Genomic DNA, 27891 nt, shown 5'->3' with positions numbered 1-27891 from the left:
TGAAAAGAAGATAAAAACACTCCGCACAAAACACATCATGCGATGCAAATAAAAATACGACACAAGCCGACCCAATCCGTTCTCGGTCGCACTTTTTTAGGCCGTTATTTTAGGGGAGATACGATGCAAACGAAAGTGAAAATACGCTAACACAAACACGCCGCACGGGGCCCATGAAGCTATGAAAAACCATTTTCGCAACCATTACATAATCGTGACGAAAATATTAAACGTGCAAAACACGCTAATAAATAAACTACCCGGCACGCCTTTGCTTCTGCATGCCATTCGGGGAGTGTTGCGTGGCATTGCAGGAAAATTTGCGTCAACGACTGGGCGTCTCCATTCTTTGTTTTTTCGCCGAACGATTATTTATTTCCATGTGGGTCATCGTCCCATTTAGATACAAGACAGATGGCCACCAATAAGCTGTTTCGCAGCATTTGCACTTGCATAGAAAGGAATTTTTCCACATGCATATAATATCGAGTCCACTTTAACCATCCTTTCGAAAAGCTTCTTCCTGACTAATGGAGTGCATAAATCACGTATCCTACGATGCAGGTGCTTTCTGGAACATTTCACTGCAAAAACCTACGGCACACTGCAGCAAGTGTGCACTTACTGCACGTCGATACTTCCGTACACTAGGATTGTACCACTTGAAATACCGACGGATAGATTGCGAATCGGTGCATGTGCCCTGTCTTCATTTTTTCACCTTCCCCACCAGACGGGCTCGAACAATGATGACTTGCTCGAATTGCTCCGGTTCCAGAAGGACGGCGTGCGAATGTGACATGTGGCACATTCCGCCGGCAAAAACAGACCACATTGCCCGTCGTTTGACAGTTCAACACACCAACACTCGAACAACCCGAGAGCTCGTGAAACAGCTGTTACGACGGAGATGAGATTTGTCTACTCCACGTTTTCACGACTCGTTTCTCTTTTACGCTCGCTCTTTTTCCACTAATGATTTGCTTTATTTTTCCCCTATATCAATGCTCCCTACGATAGAAAGGCTGTTTGAGATGCACTTGTAAATCCTTATCAAGAGGATCAACGAATTTTCCGGGAGCAAAAGGAAAAGCGTGAGAAAAAGTGTCTCGCGTTAGAGGTAATTATGAGTCACTGGTGTATGAGAGATGAGAGCAAAATAATGCGTATGTTTCGGAGCATTAAAATATTCTCTTTCTTATATTTGAAGAGCACCGATAAGAGGGCTGCTCACGATTAGTACAATGCGGGACGAAAAATAAGCTGATAAAACATAGCTTCGTGTTGAGCTAAACAATATTTCGAATTTGACATGAACAATTTAAAGACATAGTAAGTTTCAAAACAATTTTAAGACAGTTCTAGATTTACGCTTTTGTTGTTATTGTTATTTATTTCAAAACAGTCTGGCCTTATTTAGATTCGAATAATTTTTTGTGAGCTGAAAGGCATTTCCTCCCAACAGCCGCAGATAGCCTTATCCCGGGCTGACTCGGTTAATTTATGCTTTTGGTTTTTTTTTCACAATGAGTATGAAAAGTATGAAATTTGAGAATAGCGTGCATCAAGCTGTCCAAAAATGAATCTATCAGCTTCATTTTCGCGCTCAATTCGTCATGTGGGGTTTTCATATCCTAGCAAAACGGACTTTAATCACAACACAACTCTACTCGCGTTCTGATCTACCCCATGTGGCGTCACCTGGCGGTAGAAACTATTTTTCAAGCGAACTCGATTCGATCACCCCATGGGAAGGGTTTCATCGGTCAACGACAAAGCAAGCATTCGCGCTACCTTTGGTATTTGGCAACGATCGTTCGTGAAAAAGTACCCAACGCCAATGTGCATACATGGCGCCAATGTACATTATCTTCGTGAATTCCATACTGCGATACTGTGATTTCTACATGCATTTTTGTGCAATGGTATGTTATGTTGTATTTTTTTTTTTTGAGAATGTATTGCATTTTCCCACAAGATCGCGAAGAGATCATAAACGATGCTTAAGTATATTTACTCGTGGAAAAAATAAATAAATAAAGAACACAGTCACCTGGCCCCGGTGTCGAAACATAAGACGATCTCGTGAGAATGCGTTGATGTTATACGGTTAGACGCGTTTTCTGACCTCCCCGAAGGGCATCCATAACAACCGTGTCCGATCGTAGACATTACACGGTGCTCGGAGAGTCAGAAACCGGCGGCAAATGTACACCATGACGCCACATACAACAGGGCGCGTCGTCACTTTGGGGGTCAACCGAAATGAAACCACCACAGCGCGCTGGTCTCGTGGCGATCGTAGCTGGCGCAAAATTCACGCAACCAGAACCGCGCCACTCGGAACCGACGGAGAACTCGAAATGTGATACCACAACGCCGGAACGGAAGAGTAACTTCAGCCTGCAAAAAGCAAGTCTCTTCGAAGTAAGCGAACGTTTTCCTCAAGCATACGTAGCTGTACGCACGTACGAGGAGAAAAGTGCCGCCATGTAGAAGCAGCAAGCAGCAAAACGACCAGACGGAACCGAGAACAAGTCGTAATTGTTTCCCGAGCAACGAAACATCAGGTCCGCCCCGTCGCCATCGGCTAGTGATAATTGAAATAGCATACAGTCGAGTTTGGCTGCCTATTTTGAGGATCACCGGACTGTGGAATGGGCATCATGGGGGAAGACACGCAGCGCCATATCGGCATTAAGCACGAAGTTAATCCAATTTGTTCTTACGCTTGGCTGACAGTTTTGCCAGCCGGACCCGTCTGTCGAACAGGCCGGCGCTGTTTAGGCGCTAACCAAAACAAGGGCTCTCCAACGAGTGTCAGTCAGTCTCTCGTATGCTTGCTTGAATTATGCAATGGGTTTTAGCATGGCGACAAACAACCGGAACTACATCCAGTAAAAGGTAACGTACAAGGTATCTCGTGACCATAACCTCAAAAGGCACAGAATTGAAAAACGGGAAATCCAACGATACCCACCTACCTACACGGTAAGGGACAATTGACAATGGGCAACTTGGGTGAAGGAAACACCTTGATGTTAATGGTTCGTACGTTGTTTGCTTTTATGATACTCTGCCATTTCGCAAAATAATAAATCCTGACGGCCGCGCACGTAGCACTCAATGCCAGATCAATCTTGCATATGGTTCAAGATCAAAAAAAAATGAAAGAAATAAGACTCAAGAGGGACTTTTGATGTCCATCTCGCTAATAAACTTGCACCATCGATTGTATCCAGCAGGAACAACTGCGTTATCAAGGAATGCCAAAGTGTTTACGGACGTTAAAAAATGAAAAGTAGAAAGCCCATTCTTCTCCATTGATCGCACGTTCATTAAGATTATGGATGCTAATTGTTTACCACAGATTCGCCTTGAACTCGCTTTTTGCCTGTAAAAGCATTTCATTTCCATTATCATTTAGCCGCGCTAAATCTCTGCTCGTGTTGTTACGTGCATCTAAATTGAGCGCTACACCCATTCCGTCAAGATGAGCTCATCCTCCATCGATGACACATACAGCAATGGAATAATGACCAGGTTCAAGCTACTCCGGTCCACTTTAGATGGTTTTGTTTACATTTTGTCGATTGCTTGAGAAGATAATGGCTGAGAAGCATTCGCTTACACTGTCATACGAAACAAGAGAGCATCGGTCTTATCACCGAAAGCAGGTTTGTTTCCCTTCATTGCACAGACTGGCTAGCAGTTTGACATGATTTCATTTAGATTAAAACAAAAAAAAACAAGTATATTACACGTTATCTCGAAATGAATGATACCGACAAACAATAAATTTTTGGTTGATGCAAGATAAGCCTATTGCAAGTATAAATAACACCAAACCTGATCCAATCGTTATCTCTAAATCAAGGGAACGAAATGTTCTCGTATGATGCAATTTCATTTTGTGAAGACCAACACGAGTGTTACCAGTTATGGACTTAGCTTGAAAGAACCTCCCGCTTAGAGACTTGAAGTGTTTGTTTTAGGATAAGTTATGCTCAAAGACGCGTGTGGTCGTTTTGGTCGCGACAAAAAAATGTACATTTTACGATGTAGCAAACATCAACAAAAAGCACGTATACGACAGTTGAGAGTGGTGAAATGCCCCTCGATGAATTTCATTCAATATATTAACAACAAGTGTGAACTTATCGAGGTAAATCGATTCCCATGCTTCAATGCTACTTGAAACACTTTTAAGGTTACATGTGGTTTTGGAAAGAAACACGATAATTTAAAAACATGTTTTTCCCAAAAGTTCGCTCTTTTCAACCATGACCGTTTTCGACACGATCGAATAACGAATGGTTTCTCATACGGGTAGAATTTCAATTTTGATGTATTTTCTCACCAACGCGATGCGTTTCTATCACTTAAAAAACACCCAAACGACGAACCATGAAGTCATTGACGAAGGATAAAAAAAGGTTGCTCTCTCCGTCGCTATCCTTGAATTAAATTTTGTCGGCTTCGAAAATTGTCCGGCTTATAGACCTTTAGCGTTATTTCTTTCGCTCCCCTTGCTACAAGTGGCTGCTTGCCAATGGTATAAGAGGCGCGCGAAAGACGGCATCATAAATGCTCGGACCTCCGTCGCGCGCACGGCTTTATGCAGATGTTTCAGACTTGATTAATTTATGATCATTCTTCTGCTGCTCCCTCTTGCTGCTTCTTCGTCGCTATTGTTCGAAAGATCGTCTCGGGAGAACGACGGGGCAAAGACTGATTGGGTAGTAGTATCAGTGTATAAAAAAAAACCAAAACGAAGCATTCAAACCTGAAGATTAGTTTCAATAAAAATGTTCTCATCAAAATTCGGTCCTACTTGGCAATCGGCATCGTGCAGTTTCTCACATTTCAAGTCACCGGAAACAGTCGAGGTTAAAATACACGTTCTACATTCACCATCAGGACAAACTCAAGGATGTAGAAAAAATATCTATCGATTGGAAATGCAAGGGAAACTTGCAAAAATGTAACATAACAAACTGTCAGCCTTGTTGCCAACTAAAATCCGAAACGAACACTACACAACATGCAGAAGATGATCGATCCTCGTGCTCATGACGCAAATCAAACGCGACCCGAAATAGCGTTTTCTCACCGGTTTAAGAGATCTTGACGCTGACATTAATAAAGTGGCGAGGCATTAAATGAGCCGTTGCCTTAAAATATCTTCCCTCAGTTGTGATCTGATATCCGTTTCGTCACGGTTTGCGTTCCTTCTGCGAAAGGTGGCACGAATGAGCTTAAAATATATATATATTCCTCTCCACACCTGTAGAGCAGAACAGTTTATTCAAGGTGGAAGAAGCTTATAAATATTATAAACTTCCCTTTTTTTTTTGCTCTCGAAAACGTTTGTGACCTTGCGTCCGTACCCCTACCGAGTGGGGAGAATGGAGACCATCGCCGGGAAACATGTCTAGCAGCGAACACGAACAAAGTTCAGTGGCGTCTTCCGAGAATAACTCAATCTAGGGCGCGAGTTCGAACGTGACATACAAAAATGGCGTTCGTTCGAAGGTCGTCCGTCTGCCGTAGCGATAATGAGTGAAATATTCAAATATTCCCTTCAGCTATCTGAAAATGTTCGATTTCGACGGTATATTCAATGAACGCACCGCGATGAGGTTATTAAAGCCACACTGCATGTTCGTGCCAAACTCAACATTTATTTCAACCGTTACAATCAGCTGGAGTGCGTCACTCGAAATCCTGCGTCTACTTGAGCTAGCTTCACGTTATCGGAAGTTTTCCATGTGCTGTGCAAGCGCAGCAAGTTCTCGAGCTGCACAAGTTGCTCTCTTGGTCTTGGTTGGAATAAATCTTGGCCTTGATCACGATTCGTTTCTCGTTTCATTTGTAATGACTTTGCGTATACATTCAGCGATAACCGCTCGTGGGTACCATTTTACAGGGCTTTAGAAGCGCATACAACCTTGTAGACGTTCGTTAATATTTGCCTGAAATTCTGATTCGACAACTGGCGATGGGTTTGAGCTCAACACGCAAACAATACCGCTGAATACGAGCTCTTTCGCTGAAGGAACAAATTGCCAGAGTTTCTAAATATTTTGGCCATAATAAATTAGTAAGTCTGAGCCATTAAACAAAAAAAACCATGCGTGCATTTTCAAACACACAGTTCTGCTAAGTTCACCGTTGCGAACAAATTTTTTGCAAACAAAATACAATGTTTTTTTCTCTTTTTGAAACTCTCTCGTAACGAACGAGAATCGCATAGAGCTGAGGGAAACGAAACTTTGTTTACATTTTACCATCACGAATGCAGGAAGCGTGCAGCCTTTGGTGTTCCGCCACCGCTAATTCCCTTTAGTGCATCGCAATGGCAACGCTGCAATAACTGCACTTCTATAAGCTGCTTGATGATGCCGAATGAAAGGAAAATTTCAGTGCGAAGCAAGGAACTATTTTTGCCCCAATTATTTCTACACCACCCGTGCGCGTTGCCTGGCAAACGTTGCATGGGTTTTGCTCCTATACAGCCATTCAACGTGTGTACATTACACTACTGGTGGTTGTTTTCAGATAACTTTTCCTACGAATGAATCATTTGACGCGAGTTACGCGCGGAGGAACGTGGCGTAAAATCGGCCCCAACAATATTGATTAGATTTCAGGGACAAACGGTGGATATATGCACTCGATATAGTATTTCTGCTTCATCTCTTTCGCCTTTTGCTTTCGTTTCGACCATTCTGTGTCGTTGTCTGTGGGGAGTTCGCGTTCAAACAGGGATTAAATTTAAAACAGTGGGATCGATTTTTGTGGCTTAACAAGGGGATTTTGTTGTTGTTGATTTTCTTTTTTTGCGGTATTACGTTGAGGAACATTCTACCGATGGTTTGATAACGTCGTCGTTGATCGATTTTTGCTATTAGGAAAGGATGCCTGTTTTGGCTGCAGCAAGATCTGAAAACGGTGCTTAAATTCACTTGCGCTATTGCTTCAATCAAAATCACGTTTCGTTGATTTCAAAAAAATAAAACACGAACAATCACACGTGCTTGGCCAATAATCACCATTTGCGATGCATTTGCAACGCCAAAGCAAACGCGCACACAACACACCATGTGCAACACAAACGCTTCGTGTGACAATTGAGAATATTTTAGGCCGTCAGCTAAATTCAAACTTCCACCGCCCGGCAATGCGATGAGAATCTCACTTTTCTTGTCGCACTGGCTACGTTAGATCTAACATTTTGTGCCTTCAACAACCTGCCGCTTGTTGTTCGCCTCGCGAAGCGACCTTCACCGAAAATATATTCCGTTTGGAAGAACTTCGCACCACTCGTCCGCTAGAGAGCTGCACCACCGGTATATCAGCGTCGTTAGCCCGTTGCTCCTCGGAACACGCGAGAGACCCCATTTACTGACGACACCTTGATATATGAATATTCCCTTGCCTGATAAACTATTCTTGCCTGTAGGCCACAGCGGACAATTGCACACTTTTTGGTATAAATATATTTTCGAGCTTGATACCTTTTATTTTATACAATCGCTCGTATTTTCTACACCCCCAGCAATTGAATACTTTTCTCCACTATCGCTTCAAACACGAAACATACAATAAAACCCCTCTACACGCGCGTTCAATTTCATTAAACAACGAAATGAAGAGACTACGATCACTCGACGCGCACGTTTTATACGTTTTTTTATCTCGCGTGACACTGTTACGCTGGGAAGTACTAAATTGAAATAATTCCGCGGGCGAACGAGCGCGCGCGCGTATTTGCTCGATCTGTTTCACTATCCCGTCAAAAATTGAATGAACGAGCCCGAACACCCAAGGGTGATGGTCAGTGTCCACAACAGTGCCGCGTGAGAGAACACACCGGCATCATGCATAGGATGCTCTCTCGGGAGCGAAAAATAACACCGTAAAAGTGCGAGCTGGCATACTAATCGTACTATGAGAAGCTCAATGTACTAACGTTGAGAGAAGCGAGAAGTGAGCTGTCTACTCTCCAAGTTTGAATTTTGCTCACCATCCTTGTACTATGACATCACGCTTCTCACGGGCCTTCTCCTCAGAAACAGTGGCTACCACAAAAATCGCTAACTCGCAACCTTAAACCTTAAGCCCACGTTTTATTTATTTTCCTACAACGATCGTTTCGATGCCTTCTGGCAAATTTATTTAAATTGCTTTTTTTTTCTTCTGCCTACTATACGAAGAAGAAACTCACGAAAAAAGAGGACCAGCATTTTATGAATCGCAAAACCGATCGCGGCAAGAATGCGCCGGGTAAACACAGATGCCCCACCAGGGAAGAGAGTGCTTAAGATTCCGAATGGTGGTGGTTCCAAAAGATTTGCAAGCTCCTTGGCGTCGATCGAATGACCGGTGGCCTCGTGAGCCGAGCCTCAACGTGATGTCATCCACTATAAATACGTTTACGCTTCGGCGCGCTTTTGAGCAGCCCGGTTGAACCGGTGCTGCGAAGGCGAGAGCTTTTGCGGGCGCGGGTTGCAATTAAGCTGCGTTTTTCCTTTCCATTTCGTACCGCCCATTAGCAGGTTGGGTGGATTTTTTTTGTTGGAAGAGGAAACGCGTGCGTACCATTTAGAGATCTACTCCGGTCGGTGCGCAGTTACGGAGCGTTAGGTTTGGGTTTTACGATGAATCAGATAAGCCGACACGCAGTGGGACTGTTCTTGAGACAGCAGAATTACAGAAGCGCGTCTTTGCATGATAACGAAACTTTTATCATCCACCGATGACACGTAGAGGTCAAGATCGTTTGTACAATCTTGCAACTTCAGTTCTGACTTCAAGCATTGCTACGTTAGTCAGGAAAATCATGAAGACCTCGCACGTAGTTACGTCGTCCGAGAGGTAACGTGAACTAGCATTGAACTAGGCGCCTACGCAGGCCAGCGTACGACGTGAGATGTCATAAAGTTTACAGTGCCGACTGGTGGAGGTGAAATTGGAATGATATTGGGCTCGTTTGCCGCTGTTTCAAGGGTTGTCGTTGGGATGCTTGCTTATAACGTCATACTTTATTATAACTCCCACCCAGCATGATGACTGCTCTACGGTGACCCACCGATTTCATGGACAGCAGGTGATGACGCAAAACTCCATAAAAAACGCAATGGTACACCACAATCCAACCTCAGACGATGAGCAAAGTGCAATCGACAATAAATGTCTTACTACTTTGTTTCGATTTCATTTACCCACCTTGCAATACGTATTGGCAACATTTTAAGATCAACTCAAAATATTTCCCTTATATATCCATTGAGAAAAGGAATACAATATTTCTTCAAAGCCGTTTTGGTATTCAACATCAAACCCATTCAATGTCAAAGAATACGAAAAACAATTTAAAATTAGGCATGCAAAAGTCCACTCGATCAGAGCAAACATAATGCTAATGAGAGCCCAAACGCAGATTCATTGAAAACCACAAACGGAAGAAGTGGAAAAGTAGAGCTGTACATCGCCAGCTACTCTCGGTTATTGATGTTGATCTTTTGCAGGTGAATATTGACAGCGAAAAATAAACTTAAGTGTTGCCGTGACAATTGCAAAATCAAACATTCCGAGTACACTGCTATATTCGACAGTTAGAAGACGCCATCAACATACCGTTTTTACACTTCATTGACGGCATGCGCATGGCTCACATACGACGACAGGCGTCATTCAAAAAATCATCCTAATTATGATCCCTCCGAAGGAGACGAAACTAAACAAACTGTCAACAAAAGTGCCTTCACCATCATCCTGGTGAGTACAACAGTAGTCATCGATCGAGCTTCTACGATGGTGATGGCATTTAGAAATAGAAAATGACGGTGATCGCGTTTTTTTTCTCGCAAATCAACGCGCACCGAAACCAAAACAACCATAGCTGACGATGATGTCAGCAGATCGAAACATGCACCAAGTCTTCCGGTAGAGCACCCAATCTGGAGCCATAAAAGAACCAGATGGAACAGGATTTGTTATTCGAGTTTGCGGGTTCGCCTCATCGACCAACAAGGTGACACTTTTGTCAAATTAGTTTCTCTCCGAATTTCTAGCGCCTGAATCGTTCGTTTAAATAAAAACCGGTTTTACCGGCAAGTTTCTACTCTTTCTTCAGGAATTGCTGAAGAGCAAAGTTTGGCAAGATCGTCAAACAAAACCAGGATTCTATCAAAAGAAGAAACTAAAACTTGTAGTTACGCATCAAACAACAATATTGTATGAACACTAGCGCCATTTATAAGAGATATCAGTTGACTTTTCGTACGAATTTTCGGTATAAATTTTAATACTAAGACATATTGCAAAACATACAAAACGCATATCCTTAATTAACTGTTCTACTTACCAATCCATCCGCGCCATTCACCTCGATAGCCGTCTTCAGTCTTTGGGTCAGCTGTTCAATGAGCGTCTCAAAACGGCCGTTTAGCGTATCGAGCCGTTTTGAGTACACTTCGGTAGCACCAGGATCGGCACTGGCCGGTCGGAGGTCCTGACGAGGAGGCGAAAAGCTAGGTCGCACCTCGCTCAGATAGTCGATATAATGTACGCATTTACCATCGTAGATCTGCACATGCGCGTCGATCACGAACAGATATTGTTACGGGCACGTTGGTTTTCGAGGTGAGTTTCGTTGAGTTTGCCGCGAAGGTGGTGTGTGGAGAACAGGATCATTTGCAGAGATACATTTAAGCGAATAGGAGGACGCAACCAATGCCGAAGACAAATTCGCCCGTCGATTCGTTTCGACATTCAGATGACACACGATACAGTTGAAGTTAAAGTTTCGCCCACACGTTGACCGCCATTGCATAGGTTGGTGTGCGATGTTAGGATTTATTGGTAGGCACGGATTAAGGTGCGTAATAAGGTTGTGTAAACAATGGTGGGTTTATGTTGCGTCGAATGATGTTTCGTTTTATAGGAGTTGAAAGAGTGTTTCGAACACCATTGGAATCGGAGTTATTATAGAGATTAGTATTTGCGGTAAGTCGATACTTATTATAGTTCGGGAACGAAGGACGGGGTTTGGTTGCAGCTGATAAGTGGCGAGAATACCAACGATGATCGCGCAAGGAGAAGTAATTCGAGAGTGATGTTTGATCAAAAAATAAATTTTCGAGCTCACCACTTATCAACGGGACGGTACAATGACTTCATGACTAAATCATCAAAAATGTAAGATCGCAACAGCGGGGGTTTTGCAACTAGGTGATTTTGCCGCACGTGATGCGGCAGAAGCGATAAAGTAACTGTATGCGCTCTAGTACATTGAAATGGCGAATATTGTTTGCCTACAGTTAGTTAGTGTTGTTTGTAATTAATTAAATTTTCGCAGTGCACTAATTTTAGATTCGTGCAAATTTTGATATTAATCACAGCTACTGTATTTGTTAAGTTCTGTAAAGTTCACAGAAACTTGATCTTTTCCTTTTGATCGTCTTCTCATTACACCAGGCAATGGTGGGACAAGTAAACAAGCTGAGACTAGTTAGCCTAACGCCATTACGAGAATTTGACTGATCGAAACTTTAACAGCAATAATATCAATATCACAGTGTTTGTGAGAAAAAAAAGAGCAAACGTACCAACACCGAGCGTGGTAAGGGCGGGCAAGCAGATAAACACTTGCTACAAAGCATTGCAAAATCAATAGATTTGTATACATCCTTAAGCTTTCTTACGACTTAGGTGGTAACCATTCACCAGAGAAAAGCCTGCTTTTTTGCATCGACAGCACGATGTACATCCACGTCCATCACATACGCACTCATACACATTCGAACGGACATTTTCACACATCAAACATCAGACATCAGACATAATTGAAAGCTTTAATAACAGCGGAAAGGATGAAGTGCTCTTCGTATGGACAACCATCCACTAAACCAGTTGAAACCAGTTAAAACTAACATTGTAATCTTCAAACGTGTCAGGAGCATTCTACAGCGCTTTTGACAGGACAAACAGACAACAGCACACGGAGATTCTTATACTGCGGGACAAGCAGTACAAGTAAAAGTCCCTTTACCAGCAGAATAGAAAAGATCGCAACGGAACTACCGGAATACCAACGAACAAAAACAAACCGAAATGTGGGAACATTCGCTCCTATTTGTACGCAATCGAGCGAAACACAACAATCCTTTTGGCAAATTTTACACAGCACGTACAAAAACAGGTAGCTTTTCTTACACTTTTGTAGATTGCAAAAAAAAAGGAACATGGAAGGATACAAACATGGCGACAGTTCTGTTCGGGACATAGGGGGACGAAGAAAGAACCGCCGCCCAAGTGTCTACGTACCTTAGCTTCCCGGATCAAGCGGCCACCGGTGAGGTTAACCTGTTCAACCTTCGGAACGCGCTCCACCGTTTCGCCGAGCATCGACTGCGTTAACAACCAACCGACAACACACCGGGATACGGACGAATGGGATACGACACCGGACCGAGAAAACACAAGGGAAGCGATTCCATTCGGCGAGAGAGTAGGACGATCGTTGTGTAGATAGGTTGTGTATTGGTTGCATGTGGTAATTGTTGTTGTAGGTGGTGGTGGTGGTGTTGTTGTTGATATTGTGGTTGGTGGATTCGCAGTAATTGGTGATTCATTGTTCATTGTTTTGGTTGTGAAAAATTACGAAGGAACAAATTGGAGGGGAGGAAAAAGATAAATAAATTGTTGCATTAGTAGGTGGGTTATACATGGAAGGCTTGCGATTTTACGTTTGCTAGCCTTCGTAGAGTGGATTAAGGAGACTACATAGTGACATACTACGATTATATCTAAATACGAGATAAACACTACGTTGTACTACACTAGAGTTAATCTACATATCCTGATGGTTGCAACCTGGTGTACTGTAATGTCCTGTGTATCTTTTATGTTGTCCACACCATACCACAACCTCTCTAGCTAAACATAAACCAAAAGAATAGTGATCGTTAACCTGCAATTTTCCATTTTCTGATAAATTACCTCAACTACGGGCATAAGTTGATAAGTTGTATCATGAAAGCATTTCAATGTAGAATGTGCTTGACGGAATTTTTACTTTTCCTTATCCATACGCATGCAACACGTCGTTGGATGTTAGGCTAGATTATATGTTCTTGATTCTAGGTTGGTTTTACAAAAATATTCCCTCTGCTTTCTTAGCTCTTCTTATCCCTACCATGTCCAAAAAGTGTGCAGTTAGTCAATAGTTTTTTAATGTCCACGTATTGCCTGTGCCTTTTGGTATTCGCCTTACTCTAAATATACTTTATTTTGGCTATTAGTTTATTTTTCTCTTTAAAGGTGTGTGTTTTGGTTTGCTTTGTATGTGGATAGGGTTTGCTACTTTTCTCGTTCGATTTTTGGTACTCAACGAAACGCTGATTGTCCAGATCAAGGTGAAACAAAAACATCCTAGAATTTCATCATAACCATCTTCACCTGCTTGAATGTCTCTCTCACTTTTCTGCTCCATCAACATTATCATCATCATTACTGAAAACGTTTCTGCTAAACACTGCAATTTAAGCGGATGGTTACAACATTTAGTACTTACATCGAGCTCCCGTGCGGATGTTGCTGTCGGAAGCGCCTGCAGCTTCTCCGTTTGTTTTTCCACCCAAGTCTCCTCCACGACAATGCTGGTTTGTAAGTTTTTCATCAATCCAATTGCCGTTTCAACGCTGCGCATGCTGTAGAAGTTTCAACAAAATGTTAGTCGTAAGAAATTCAGTTTTACTTAGTTGAATATTGCGCTTACCGTTCTGCGAGCTGTGCACAAATGTTATTCCACCGCGAGTTCAGCCGTTCTACATTGGAATGTAGGCGTTTCAGATCGCCAAGCACCTTGGTTGGGACGCCCATGCGACCAAGCTGATCTGCCGAATCATTCATCTTGTCCATTTCGGGCTGCTGGCTTGAGATTGTCTCCTGGATTGCCGTCAACCGCTTGTACACTTCGTAGAGTCCTTCCTGCGACGACGGAAGTTCTAGCTGGCGGGACAGTTTGCCCTCTAAATCGGAGATAACCTGTTCATTGTCCTCTAGACCAGCTAGGGCGCCCTCGAGAAGCTTCAAACGATCGCCATGCAGACCGGCTTGCGTGTTCAGTTCTTTCCACAGGTCCATCAGGTTGTCAAGGCTCTTCTTCAGCGCTGGTGTCTTCAGCGTGATCGTGCGGAACGTTTCCTGCAGATGCTTTAGATCGGGTTCCAAGCCACCAAGGCGGCGCTTGTAATCCTCTAGTATCTGGACCGTGTGCTCCAACGAATCCAGATCGCGCGGCATCGGCGACAGGATGATGTGATCCAACTCTCGCGCCATCTCCTCAAGACGCGTCTTCAGAGAAATGCATTGCTCGGTAAATATACGGCTCGCTTGCTTACTTTCCTCTGATTAAAGAGAAAACAATAAAAAAATATTAACATTTAAGATACATAACTGTTTTAAATATGCTGTTATGCTATCACTATTGTTAATTCCAACAAAAACGTGAAACCGTACCACGGAAAGACCGAAAGCGAAAGACACCTTTCATTGTGAATTAGATTTTGTTCAGCTTGCGAATGAGTGCAGTTGATAGATAATTGCAATTCGCAAAAACTCGATTCTAAACAAAAATATTTTCACAATCTCTCGAACCACTTCGAACCACGGCACAATATCAACTGACCGGTCAAGCGTCTGTTTCTTTTCGCAGGATGACTCAATGCCAGACTCTGATCAATTTGGAGCTGCAACAAAAAAAACCTTGGTGATAGAGCAACACCTACTAACTATTGCCATATCAAACGTCACCTTCTTTGGAAAAACAATTGGAAAATTAATAGCCCACTGATAGACAATCGAAAAAATATCTACCAGCTGGTTGATGACTTCCAAGACCACGTACAACCACACATGGAAACAATAAATATTTGAAAACTAACTTAAAAAACAAACAGTAACGTTCTTTTGACCATTCTGTTTTGGTCAAATGAATGAAACGATGCTTAACGCGAGGGCGATAATAGCGGCACCCATTATTCTTGACCTTCGCGATGCTCCAAATCGGGTTATTCTTTGGTTCGCGGGAATGGACCAATCGAAAGTGATCACCCAATTATCCAATTATTTTGCCTCCACTACGGGGAAACCTATACTGTCACTGTTCGTTTAGGTTAAGTGAAACTGCTCTTTGATCGTCATGTGAGAATAGCTTCATTTCTCATTTCCTATAATAGGTCTTTTCATAGCGACAGCGAATTTCGAGAGATGAAACGACATGATGAAGTACTATATCCAAAAAGGCATACCTTCTGCTCTGGCACGTTTCTCGAATTCATCAAACAGCCGATTGACTTCGTCCATTTCCCGGCGAAGTCGTCGAAGCTGTGGATCAGCTGGATCACCTTCCGCAAGCAGCTTGTCAGCATCGTCATTCAGCGCCCGACGGATGGCGGTTCGCTGTTCAGCACCCATCGCTAGGAACTGTTCAAAGTCCCAGCCCTTCACCACCTTGATCGTAGCGAAGATCATGTTTTGTCGTAGGCGAAGCTGCTTCTTCTGCCACAGCGCCACGGAACGATCGAACAATCGTTTCAATCGATCAGCCGCCTCAATGGCTTCCTGATCTGGTGGGGGCAGCAGAAGACACACACCATGGACGGAACCTTCGACGCCCTTCGACGTCTTAACGCGCCACTTGACTCGTCCGGATGTGTCGAGAAGGGTGCATGTTTCGTTCTTGTCGAGCGAAATATTGCCCTGTTTGTACGAGCATATCGACTGTACGGTGCACTGGCGGTTTACGGGTTGCTTACGCTGTTTTAGTGGTACTACAGCGGTCGCTTGGTGTTGCAGCTGTGCGATCGTTTCACCGAATGCGTTCAGCTCCTCCCGAATGTCCTGCATGCCGCGTAGTAGCGATTCACCTTGATCGAGAGTGAATTCCGATTGCGAGTACTTGCTGTTCAGGATTTCGTCTCGCTTCGTTAGCCAATTTTCCGCCTCACGCACCTCATCGAAGAACGAGTGGTAATCAGTGGCATGCTTCAGATGCACCTCAAGACACAAAGTTAACTGTAACAGCCAGGACCACTGCGATTGAAGCGCTTGCAGGTGACCCTCGATACACTTCGAGGCAGGATGCGATTGAACAAGCAAAGCTTCGCCACGATCAAGGATGGTAGCAAAGTGCATTTCTCGCTTCTCAAGCTCGGACATGAGATTCTGTTAGAAAGGTAGAAGATAAAATAAACATATTAATATTTGTATGGTATGTACATATAATTTAATGCAGCAATATGAACAAAACACAATTTAGTAGTCTATGATGTTTTTGGTAAATTAATATAGACTTTTCAAAATAAAAAAATAAATTGTAACATTATTTTTTCAAGCAGAAATTCATTTTTTTTTGCTACAGAAATATTGTACACTTTCACTTTAAACATAACATTTTTAAAATACCACACGTTCAACAAATCAATAATAGAAATAGTAAAAAATTTCAATTCTGAAATTTCTACGGAGAAAACAAATGCTACCAAGTGAGTTATCATATGTTTAAAATCAGAAGAGTTGTATAAATAATAGTTAACATATTTCTAAGAACTGTGAGCAATTATTTTTTGCAAATAAAACGATGTTCATATTTTACAAAGAAACAAAAAAAACAAAACGAAAAAAGATACAAATCATAAGAGATTCATACACCAGACGAAGGATACAAAAACAAAATACACCCCAACACTGAATCACAGGAAGAATTGATTGTGTGTTACTTACTTCCTCACCATTTCCGTAAGTACGCTTGTGAGTAGACTTTTATGATTAGTATTTTGGCGTAACAACGGTTAAGAGTATAATAACGGGTTGAGACGAATTTAAACCAAACAAACGATCGAAAAAAAGAAAAAAAAATAACGAAATATAGGGGCCGAAAGTTTTCGATAATCGGAGGATGAAGGATTAGGAAACAAAAAAACGAACATTTGAAGTGGAAAAAAGTTTTTCTTCTGGTATCCTTCAAGAAAGTCAATTAAACACATACCTCATAGTATCGATGTACAGCAGATAAGTCTAGATTTTTATCTGCCCAGTCTCGACTGACTTCGATCTGCTCGCGATCGTTTAGCCAGCTTAGCTCTGCCGTTGCGGTTGCCAAAAAGTCGACAAGTGCGTCCAAATCAGACAGCCGCTTGGTCGAGGTGCTGAGAAGCTCTGCATATATTTTCTGCAATTGACTCAGCCGCTGACGGTACAGCTGCTGCTCCTCTCCCGTGAAGTTTGCGGCATGTCGTTCGCACTGGGCAATTTTAGAGTGGAACTGATCGATCACTTTGTGTTCGTGCTGATGGCGCTCCAGTTCCACTTTAGCGGACGGAAGGTCAGAACCGTAGTCGGAGGTATGCAGTTGTTTCTAAAGGTGGTGAAAATCACGTTAGTCTTGAAGCAGTTGAACAAAATAGAATTCCAACTCTTACCAGTTTCGATTGGCACCATTCGGTATATTCTTGCACATCCCGGAAGTAAGGATTGGTACCGATCTGTCGCGTCTCCGTGACAACGCGCGTTTGCTTCGTTATCGTCGTCTCCTGCACCGGATAGCTCAGACCGGACAATTTTTGTACTAGGCTAGTATGGAATGTAGTCCTAAGCTGCGACCAGCGTTGGTGTAGTTTGGTGACCCTGAAAGATACAAAACATGATATCAATCGACCATTTTGAGCGCCAATAATTCGTAATATACTTACTTCTTGTGAAGATCGCTGGCCTGCGGATAGCGACCGTCTTTCAGGTTGTGACAATCGTCGTTCATCTCCTGCAACGGCTGTTCTAAGTGGCGAATATCGCCATCGAGTCCTTCGACGATGTTTTTCGCCTCGGCCGGATGCAAACGCTCGATGCGACGACTTTCCTCTGAGATTCGCGATTCGATCTTCGTGATGATCGTTTCCGTGTGCTTGTACTCGCGCTGTACCTTTTCGGCGAGCTTTTGAAGCCGCTCAAGGCGCTGCACCTCCTGTTGCAGGATCATGTCGCGATCGGCTAGCGCGGACATTAGTCGGTGCCATGCTTTTTCGAGCGCTTCGGGGCGCAGGTCGGTTTCCACGTCCACCTCACCGATCGACTCGAAATACTTTTCCAATTCTTTGTAGGTCGAGAACAGATGCTGCTTATCACGCTGACGTGGTGGCACCTCTTCGGTACGGAAACGATTAAGATCGGATAGCAATCGCTTCAGTTCGATCAGTGTCGTAGGGAAGGCCCGCTCTTGAAGAAGCGAAGTCTTTTCCCGGCACCAGTACAGTAGCTGTTGTGCTTGTTCACGGTACTCCTGCACGCGGCGCTGTGAGTCCATATCGAACAATGGATGCATCTGTGGTGGCTCCGGGAATACATCGTACAAGGAGCTTAGATAAGTGATCATCGATTTCTCATCGGGTTCGTTCGTGTCGACATCTGAGGAAGATGAGAAAAATATTTGTATATATTAGAAAGAGGTCATTGAGTGGAAAAGTAATAATTTCTCTTTTTCGCGTTCAACGTTTCTCTTGCCACACACAGACCATTTACAAATTAATGGCACGAGTTTTATTATTTTAATTTCCTTTTATGGCATGGTCCAGTGTATGCAAAATATTTTTTGTCAAATCATAAAAAGATACACCATCTATCTGACATTAAAAACACTCTTTGCGGGGAAAGGCTCCAACATATGAAAGGCATGATGGTGGATACGAGCAATTTAACATCTTCATGCTTCGCTAGCAAAAGAAGGAGACAATTTGACAGAAAGTTCATATGGAGCTTGTTGATCTCATGCAGGAAAAAAATCATCAGTTAACGAAGCTTTCTTATGGTCACACAGACAATGCAAATGTCAAGAGGTTACGGAGATTAAATTTATGGCTGAAAATGAAAAAAAATATACAAAATCGGAGCAAAATATGTAACTACTATTTTTGCCATATGTTTGCCAAAAGTAGTTGACTTGATAAAGTTGTTTGATTCAACTTATGCTAACATATGCTGCATTGGAAGGAAATTCATCGTAGAAAATGTTTTTGGTGGTCAGACGACGTTAACCTCGCTATGCAATCTTTACGATGTAAATGTTTGGACCATAATATGTGTTACACCGAAGCGTGCTGACATTCAAACTTAAAACATTCCACAACCTAAGGGACGAACCACATTCACAGATAAAGCGTGAAATATTGCCCTAAGGGCACACGTTAACGATGACATTTCGTTACATAGCATCTGGAAGGGGCACGTTCCTTCGAAGCTATCCATTTTTGGAATGGATCAGCCGCAATGGCATCTGGCAAATCGCGTGACGCGTGTGTGTTTTTCAATCCTTTTCAGCCCTTTGATGTGACCGCTTGTGTTCTGTATCGCTCCCAAAACAGACAGACGTTTTTTGTAACGACTAAGGAACTGGCCACGATTTTTTGCTTCTGTTGATGTACTCTCTGCCATCCTTAACTTCAGTGATGTAACTGAATCAGGCGTTGAAAAGGGGCTACCACTAGGCTGGCTGTGTCTTATTTCTTGTCGTCTCGTTTATGTTGATGGCAAACCGTCATCAGGCTCTTGTGAACGACTTAATCAATCATCAGCTATCGGGCCATAGCAAGTAGCAGCCAAAGCAAGCGCTTACCTTCCGGATCCAGCAGCCGCGTTACACCGTACTCCTTCTCGACCACGTGGAATGCCATCTCTAGCCGCTCCCTCGGTCGGCGCGATCGTGATTCTCGCCAGTCGATCAGATCGGGCCGATTCCGGTGGATGAGCGCGGAGAACGCCAAACCATCGCGCCAGGAGCTGGTGAAGTCGTTTACCCGTACGCCCGGGTACTTGGCCGTTGAACGGCGGGCCCATCGGAGCAGCGCCTCCCGGGCCGTAAGATTGTCCTCTTGCCCAACGACAATGTCGGAAATCTGAAAGTAGAAGGGAAAATGAGTACGATATAAGGATATAAACAAAACTAAACAAACAAAAAATTGATCTTCTATTAGTTTTGCAACCGGTTGAGAGTTTCGGATAAGATGGCACAAATAAAAGGCAAAAGTGAAAAGCAAAGGAAAGCCCGCATCTCGTTCTCATTTGGGAAAATAAAGACACAACAAAGATCAATATTTTAAACACTTAACAATTCTAGGTCAGTGAGCAATAAAAAGTCATACAATTTTACCACTCGAAATGAACCTACTGCCTCTTGTGCATATTCGACAACAGAATTCGTTTTAAAACTCATTTCCCACGCACCCAAATGGCTTTTAAATTAAGCTTGACAGGAAATAACGTCACGATGCAGCAGCGAGAACGCAGCCACCTGTAACACAGTGTTGCAGAAAAATGGCACTGTTCGCTTTCGCCAAACAGTGCGCAAACGCACGAGAAGTAAAACGACGGACGCGAAGAGCCACCCTTACCCATCCGGATGAAGCTGGACAATATCCGCGCGCCCCAACAATGAGCCCGCAGGCCATCGGTGGCATTGTTACTTGATTTGACTATGGCGTGACATTCTGCGTTCCAATGTCAACCGGCGCACAAAAATGGTTCATTTGTGCAGCGCAAAACGTCAAACATCACCGCTGCCCTGCACTGATTGAAGGGTGAGGGAGCATGAACACCGTCATTGCCGATTGACTTCAATTATATCTTCCGTACTGATGCTACCCGCGGTTCTATTTTTACTCCGATCGATTGATAGACCGCTAAATACGTTGGCGGCACGTAAGGCATACCACATATGGGTAACCCCAGGCTAAATCGGCATGTTGCTTGTCTCTCTACCGAGACTTGTATAAACCGATATATTCTGCATAAAACGCACCAATTGCCTGCCCCGTCCGGTTTGACGGCTTTTAATTGAATTAGGGAAAACTAATTAATTCTTTTTACTGTCAATCTTACGTATCCCCACTTCGAATGCTCCACCGTTATTGTGCATATGGTCCGTGTCGAGATGACGGCAGAGAGTTTCGTTAATCGTTCTTGTACATGATTAATTCTCCTTCTTCGGGCAGATCGATGTCTAGTCTAAGGGTTTCCATGTCACGTTCACGAACCGCTCGACGTCCTTCTCACGGAGACGGACAAGAAAATGCCACATCATGATCGTTTAATACCGGTCAGGTTCATCCAGTACGCCAACCGACTGCAGGCGGTAGATTTATTGCCGCACCCCAACCGAAGATAGTGAACAAACTATTACAACCGTGGTTCGATTAATAATACACGATTGACCATTGGATAATCGCGGCAAAATATCAGAAATGTATCATTACAGCTCATTTGAGCTTTTTTAAATTTATTACATCACAAAATCAATAAGCCACCCGATGGAATCGTATCATGCAATTATCATGTAGCAAAGGTTAACATTTTATTTCGCAACAACCTCAGAGAGAGAGAGAGACAGTGTCTCTCGCTCAAACGCGATGGTAATCACTCAAAGCAACCACATCTGGCATCGACGGGGGGGCCTTGTCCATTAATGTAACGGGCGGGCTAGCCTTGCAGACACAGCTCGTGGCCCCCAGCTTCCCGCACTTCCAGCGTTTCCTGAGTTTCAAACACAGTTTCGCACCAAAACGGGCCAAACACGAACAGAAGTAAACAAACAAACGAAGAAATAATCAACGATCTACGACCGGTAACCCCTATCGCACCGGGTCAGATGTAATGAAAACCTCAAAAAGTTGGTAAGTCCTGCCATCGTTTGCGTCCCTTCTAACACGCGTGCGATTGATGAAATTGTCGATCAGCATGCAGCCGCGTGTCGGACGAAGCTTTGATCGAGCGGTGTTTGTTCCGCCGTCTGTCGATTCACTTCTTAGCCAAGGATACGGTTATGATTGACAACATAACTCCGTCAAATTTCTTCCCCCGTTGCTTGCTGTCTATCGGGCTGCAGGATAATTTATATTACATGCACGGTGTGTGGCGCTAAACAGGCCTCAGCTTGGCGCCTCGCGTGATACACATCACCTCGTCGGCCAGCGTTTAACGTCCGTGAGCATTTATGATGATGGATTAGCCGCACCGATGGGGATGATTTTTTTCTCTCTCTCTTTTTCCAAATCAACACATGACAGGCGCCGGTGCTTCGAACGAAAGAGACATCTTAATTCACAGGATAAGCTTCGAACAGCTGTCGCGGAAGGCTATGCGTGCTTTGGTTACCCTTAATATATGCGAGCCCTAAAGCTACGCCTAAATATGGCACGTCGGTAATCTTGCACAGGCCACAAAACGAGTCGGATCATCTGTTTTTGTTTATTTTTGTTGGATTGCTTCGAAAATAGTATGGAGATGAGGTTGGCATTTTTCTCCCCTTTGCGACCGCATCTAAAAAGCTCCCTACTATAAACCCTACGGAAGAGGAAACCCGTAAAGCCAGCTTTGAGCTCAAAGGCAACGACGCGGGAGTCAATAACGAAGCACAAGATTAAATAAAACCATATAAACACATGCCCTCCCTAAAAGCCAATCATCTGCATGGGGTGGTGGAAATGAAATACACTTCTCGCTCGGTGGCATTTAGCACCATTTTATAAAGTCGTTCCATATTCGGCACCCCAATCGTGGGCGCCGCCGGATTACCTTTTGGTGCTTGTTGACTTACGCCTTTGGATGGAGGAAAAGCCAAACAAACGCAAGACGTTTCTTTTTGGGACCAAAAATTAAGATGTTCTAAAAAAAGGTTAAATTAATATAAATATATCTTCCGAGAACTTCTATGAACCCGGCCTCCTCTTAATGGTGGTGCGCGCTTAAGGACCATCCTGTAGAAAGGAATGTGAAGCCAATGGGTTATAATAAAAATCTTCTATAAGATTTTTCTTCAAAAGTACATAATTTTGATGTCCCTTCTATCGGTTGCAAGCGCATCTGGCGCAGAAATATACTAATTTCCCAGAGAAAATACACATTCTTCTAACAGCTGTTCACCCGTTTGAGACACTTTGTAGTTCCCACCGACATCGTTGTTCGATTGAATCACCAAACACTAACAATCAAACGGCTGGGGAAGCATAGCTCGAGCGAAGAGGGGCGCGTCATAAGTAAATTATCCACTACCGAGCGCATACCAAGCCCTTCTGAAGCCAAATTGCTGATCGAAGATCCCTAGGCGGTTAATAGTGATCGTGTCGATGAAGGAGCGAGAGATGGAGTGCTCAGCATCACCAGAGAAGCGAACAACTTCACACCAACATACACCCAACCGGGCTTATGGAAAGATCAACATGCATTGATGATAATGCCCCCCGGGGGGGGACAAAATCGCGACTAGATCGTACACCGGCGCTCGCGACGTTTTGGTAGATGTTCAAAACCAACCTCCAACAGCAAATATCCTACCCTTTTACGAGCAATCCAAACACACCACATCGTCGCGTTCACATGAGCCACGCCAAAAAGCGACCCACCGAACAAGCCTCATAGGATCATGTAATATAGCTTGTAAACATTGAACGGTACACCACCATCGCCAATGCGCTACCGACTGTTCACGATAAAACTACTTGTCACTCTACTAACACAACGCACCGGTTTCCATTCATACGGGCTAGCCAGCCGGCGACGAGTTTACGGTGACGTTCGTCGCTTGTCGCGCGGCGTTGAAGTCTTTCGTTTAAGTGAGACTTTTGTGGTGGAAGACTCGAGGCGTCAAGCGACGAATTTTTTGACGACTTTTCACGTTTTGTAAGCAGTATTTAAGCAGGTTTTAAACATTCCTTTTGATATTGCACACGATGAACCGTGAAGAGCACACCCGTGTGGAAGGAAATATTGATGTCAATGAAATTCATCCTCGCAAAAGGGGGGGTGCAATTGTTTTATTGCACTTCCCGAGGTGAGTGGCTCAATTATTATTTGGCATGAGGTGAGCGGCACGACCAGTTGTGTTGATTGTTTCCTGTGCCATCAAACAGCAGTTCGAACTTGTTCAAAAAACCTTGCTCTTGCAAATAAAACGGATGAGAATTTTAGATGCTTATAGCTGTGTAACGACGAAAAGCCTTCAATCGTAGGCCGGCAAGTGAAACGAGTTTATCAATGTTTCAAAAAACACTGAAACGATCCTAAATGACCATCTCCCCAAATGTACTACCTTCGCCCGCTTGCTGTCCAGCCGGCCGGTGCGCATATAACCGATCTCGGTCGTCTTCACGTCCCGGTTCTGGCGAATCATGTTGTCCGCCTGGGCCTGCTCCTCAGCCCGCGTCAGCGTCGTTATCTTCCGGACAATGTGGGTCGTCATCCGCCGATGACCATCCGCTGCCCGTTGCGAGCTTTTCGTCGTCTCAACCGTGCTGCCGAGCACCTCGGTCGAGAGGCGCTTGTTGCGGGTCACTTCCGTAAGGGCCGTACCACCCGGATCCGGATGATGGCCAGCTCGGGGCGTAGCCACCACTAGTTCGTTGCCGTACGAGAGCGATGACGGCAGGGCTCGCCAGTGGTCCCTGTTGATGCCATCGATCACGTCCGGCAGCTCGGTGACGGTTGCCTCGATCACCTTCTCGTTGAGGATCTCGTGTCGGAAGCGCAAGTTACTGTCGTCTAAGTTGGTGGTGATGGCAGGTCCTCGGCCACCGCCACCTCCACTCGAACGCGAACTTGACCGACTTACGACCGCGTACGAGCTACCGGCGCTTCCACTGGCACCGGGATGATTTTCACGCTGTGCCTTCATGAACACCCGGCCGCGGGGTCGAAATTCGTCGTCGATTTTGTACATCGCACTTTCTTCTTTTAAATGGGAGACGTCGGCAAACTTTCTTACGCGTTCTGTTCGTCCTCAAATCAGTGCCGAGGAAGCACTCGAAGTTGTTAAGCAGTTCAATTGCAACAAAACGATCACACGGTTGCATACACTTGAAGCATGGGGAAACGTTTTTTTGTGCGAAAATTCGGCAACATTCGGTGGGATAGAGAGTAACGTCTAATAGTTCACTAGATAACTTTTTCTGGATTAGCGCAACACAAACATAAAAACAATTTTCAGGTAATTAAAACGTACTAATATGCAAATTCATATAACATTCAGGAAGCAAAAACCGGACAGGAAACACTCGACTCTGTTACTTATCCTCCTTTTTAAGCCTGACAATATTTGTGTTCATATTTTGAAAAACAAAATATGACGAATAATCAGAGAAGAGAACTCAGAACAAGCAGCACTAATTATTGAAAACGCATCAAATTACGGAAGAACATTGCAAATGAACGGAAACACTACCAGAACGTTACGACATTCTGGTAACCACTTAAGCTCTACGCTTATTTTAAACACCCGAAACTACGCCGCAAAGGCAACGACCGTCCACCCATCGGTAAGGTGCCTTCTCGGTCGGTTTCAAACGCAGGTGATGAAATCGCCTTTAGCTTTCCACCATTGTGTAAAAGCGGAGGTGAAACATTCTTCTTCGGCATTACGACGAGCCAGAACAAACTTTTGAAGCGAAGCAAAGCTTTAAAAATCCGGTCGTTCACGCTTACGTGAACGTAGCAATAGGTACACGAATTGAGCATGGTTCTGCAGCACTTGGCCTGATGGAACCTTCTCCGGATGTAACGGAACCACGGCGTGGCCCTTGACGGGAAGTCAGGTTGGTGTTTGTCTCAAACAATGCACAGAAATAGACTTGAATCGAAAGAATGGCACCAAACAATTCAGCTATTTAAGCTTCAAATGATGATGATTAAGCTTAAAATAACTTTAATGTTCTTGTCAAGGTCATGACAAATTTTACATACAATTTTAAATATTTTTTTTTGCATCTACATCGACCATTAACACGGTCATAAAATAAAATAATTGTCATAAAAAGAACGTTCATAAACATCCATTGGTTGAAACATTTCACTTTTGATAATTCAACGCATCATCAATTTTCATACCTTAACTTTGAGTAATTTCAAAAATGTAATAAATGATGGCATCATAAATCTAAATTACACACTAACATATACTCATGTAATGACTGTAGATCAACCTTGATGTATGCTTGTTCAATATGTACATGATGGCTTAACACAGCTGATAAAACCACATTCCTAAACTTATCTTTAGATAATTATAAAGCCATTTCGATACATTTCGTTCTTTTTTCGAAGCAACATGCTTATGACGGAATTGATAACAAGCTTTTTTGTATTATCAATGATCCGCTAAATTCATATTTCATCAACGATCATCAAAATTGATTTAATTAACCCATGTCAAACGTGTGGGCGTGACATTCCGATATGGAAGAGCATTCCGATAGTTCAAAGCAAAGCGATAAGAGCTATGAGCTAAAATCGTGAACATTCTTTTAAATTAAAAAGATGCGTAACAAAATGCCATCTCGATCCACCACAACCTACGTTTCGCACCCATCGTTCTCTTTACATCGATTCTTCCATGTTCGATGTGATGTATAGTCGATCACCGCAATATTCAGAATGGGCGTTAATTTTGGTCACCGTCATTGGGTTTGGAGTCAGCAGCACACAAATCTGCCACAAGCTGCTTGCCAACAAACGTCAAATATACTACAAAAACTACAAAAAAACTACCCCGTACCATCGAATGTGTGGGAGAACGAACCCAACCCCAACCACTTCGACCGGAACCAACCGTAGGAGCGAGCGATGATAGTCTGTTTTTGGGCAGCGAATCCGCAGCAAGTTGCAATAAATTGATCCGCGAACGGGACATCGGATTGGCGGGGGCTACGGATGCGCTCCATAAACATATTTAAATTGCAATATTCACGCCGATCGCCAATCCAATCCGGTGCCATTAAATCAGTTCCGCTGTGCTGTCGTTTTGGCTTTTGCGCCACGTTTCGAATGCGTTCGATTTTAATGATGATAAAAATGACGGTAGTTAGCTTGTTGGCATTTCGTATGCGTGGGTACGAACATTCCAAACAATCGCATCAAGTGATTGAATGTTGTAACTGCCAATTTGATTTATAAACCTAATATATTTTGCGAACAATTTTTTCTATTGATTTTTGAATTCGATTATTGAATTCAAATATCCATCAAAACCATATCGTTATAAACGATCAAGAGGCTTCATTTTAAGAATATAAAGATGTTAAAATATCAATTAAAATGTTCGAAGATCCGCCCCAACACTTTGGAATGGTGTAGGCGCTAAATAAAAGAACGCAACTTTAAGCACCATTTCTGGCCGGACCTACGCCACCACCCCCTCATTGGCGTCGCTGGAGTCGGGGTGTAATTCCGAGTCTACGCACCAGCCAAACCAACCGGCGACCCTATTCTAGCCTGCCGCAACATTCCTATTTCGAAGCAACACGAACCAAGCCGATGCCCAATTACGTCCGGGTGTGTGTTCCTCCCGAGGTTTGCCGTCCACGTAATTTAATTCAATTAGCAACCGATCCCCGCCGAGGCGGTGCCCAAAACGCAGCAGAGACAACAGTGACGGCTTCAATGCGAATGACACGAGCTACAAATGCATGTCACTAGCACAAACGCAAGGCAAATAGCAGCCTAACGAATACGAGAACCATCGAATAGTGTAAGGTAAAAACCACGTACTACAGCTGATGCGACAGGTCTATGGTTTATGCAAATTACTATTACAGTGTGGCACGCAACTTTTGCACATATTCCGAGCAGCAACGTTCGAACGGCCTGAACGGCTGAAAATGTTACTAAAAAGCATTGCAAACCACTCCGCACAGCACAAATATGTGCCTTAAAAAATCAAATCCATAATCGATTGTTTTCCAAGCGCATCAACGGTTGCACTTGAGGCGGAAAACCAGTCGTCATCATTCAAAGCACCCGCTCCTCCTCTGTAATCGTATTGTCAACAAACAACAATCGCAGATGGAT

General features: G+C 43.6%; 1 protein-coding gene across 1 annotated transcript in view; it reads right to left on the bottom strand.

Annotated features, from left to right (window-relative positions):
- The window catches only part of LOC128728448 (uncharacterized), a 63290-nt gene extending 38983 nt beyond the window's left edge, over positions 1–24307 (bottom strand). The window contains exons 1-10 of the mRNA XM_053822078.1: positions 24143–24307; positions 19676–19955; positions 17763–18471; positions 17493–17697; positions 17060–17428; positions 15321–16236; positions 13787–14417; positions 13583–13718; positions 12334–12417; positions 10373–10594 (exon numbers count right to left, since the gene is read on the bottom strand). Of these exons, the coding sequence (XP_053678053.1) occupies positions 10373–10594; positions 12334–12417; positions 13583–13718; positions 13787–14417; positions 15321–16236; positions 17060–17428; positions 17493–17697; positions 17763–18471; positions 19676–19955; positions 24143–24292 (3702 nt within the window). The 5' untranslated portion in view covers positions 24293–24307. The remainder of the gene's footprint in view (positions 1–10372; positions 10595–12333; positions 12418–13582; positions 13719–13786; positions 14418–15320; positions 16237–17059; positions 17429–17492; positions 17698–17762; positions 18472–19675; positions 19956–24142) is intronic.
- Positions 24308–27891: the final 3584 nt, after the last annotated feature.

Source organism: Anopheles nili, chromosome 2 (assembly GCF_943737925.1).
Source record: "Anopheles nili chromosome 2, idAnoNiliSN_F5_01, whole genome shotgun sequence".
NCBI classification, from domain to species: Eukaryota; Metazoa; Arthropoda; class Insecta; order Diptera; family Culicidae; genus Anopheles; species Anopheles nili.
The sequence above is the reverse complement of the archived record's forward strand: the minus strand, read 5'-3'. Positions and strand labels throughout refer to the sequence as shown.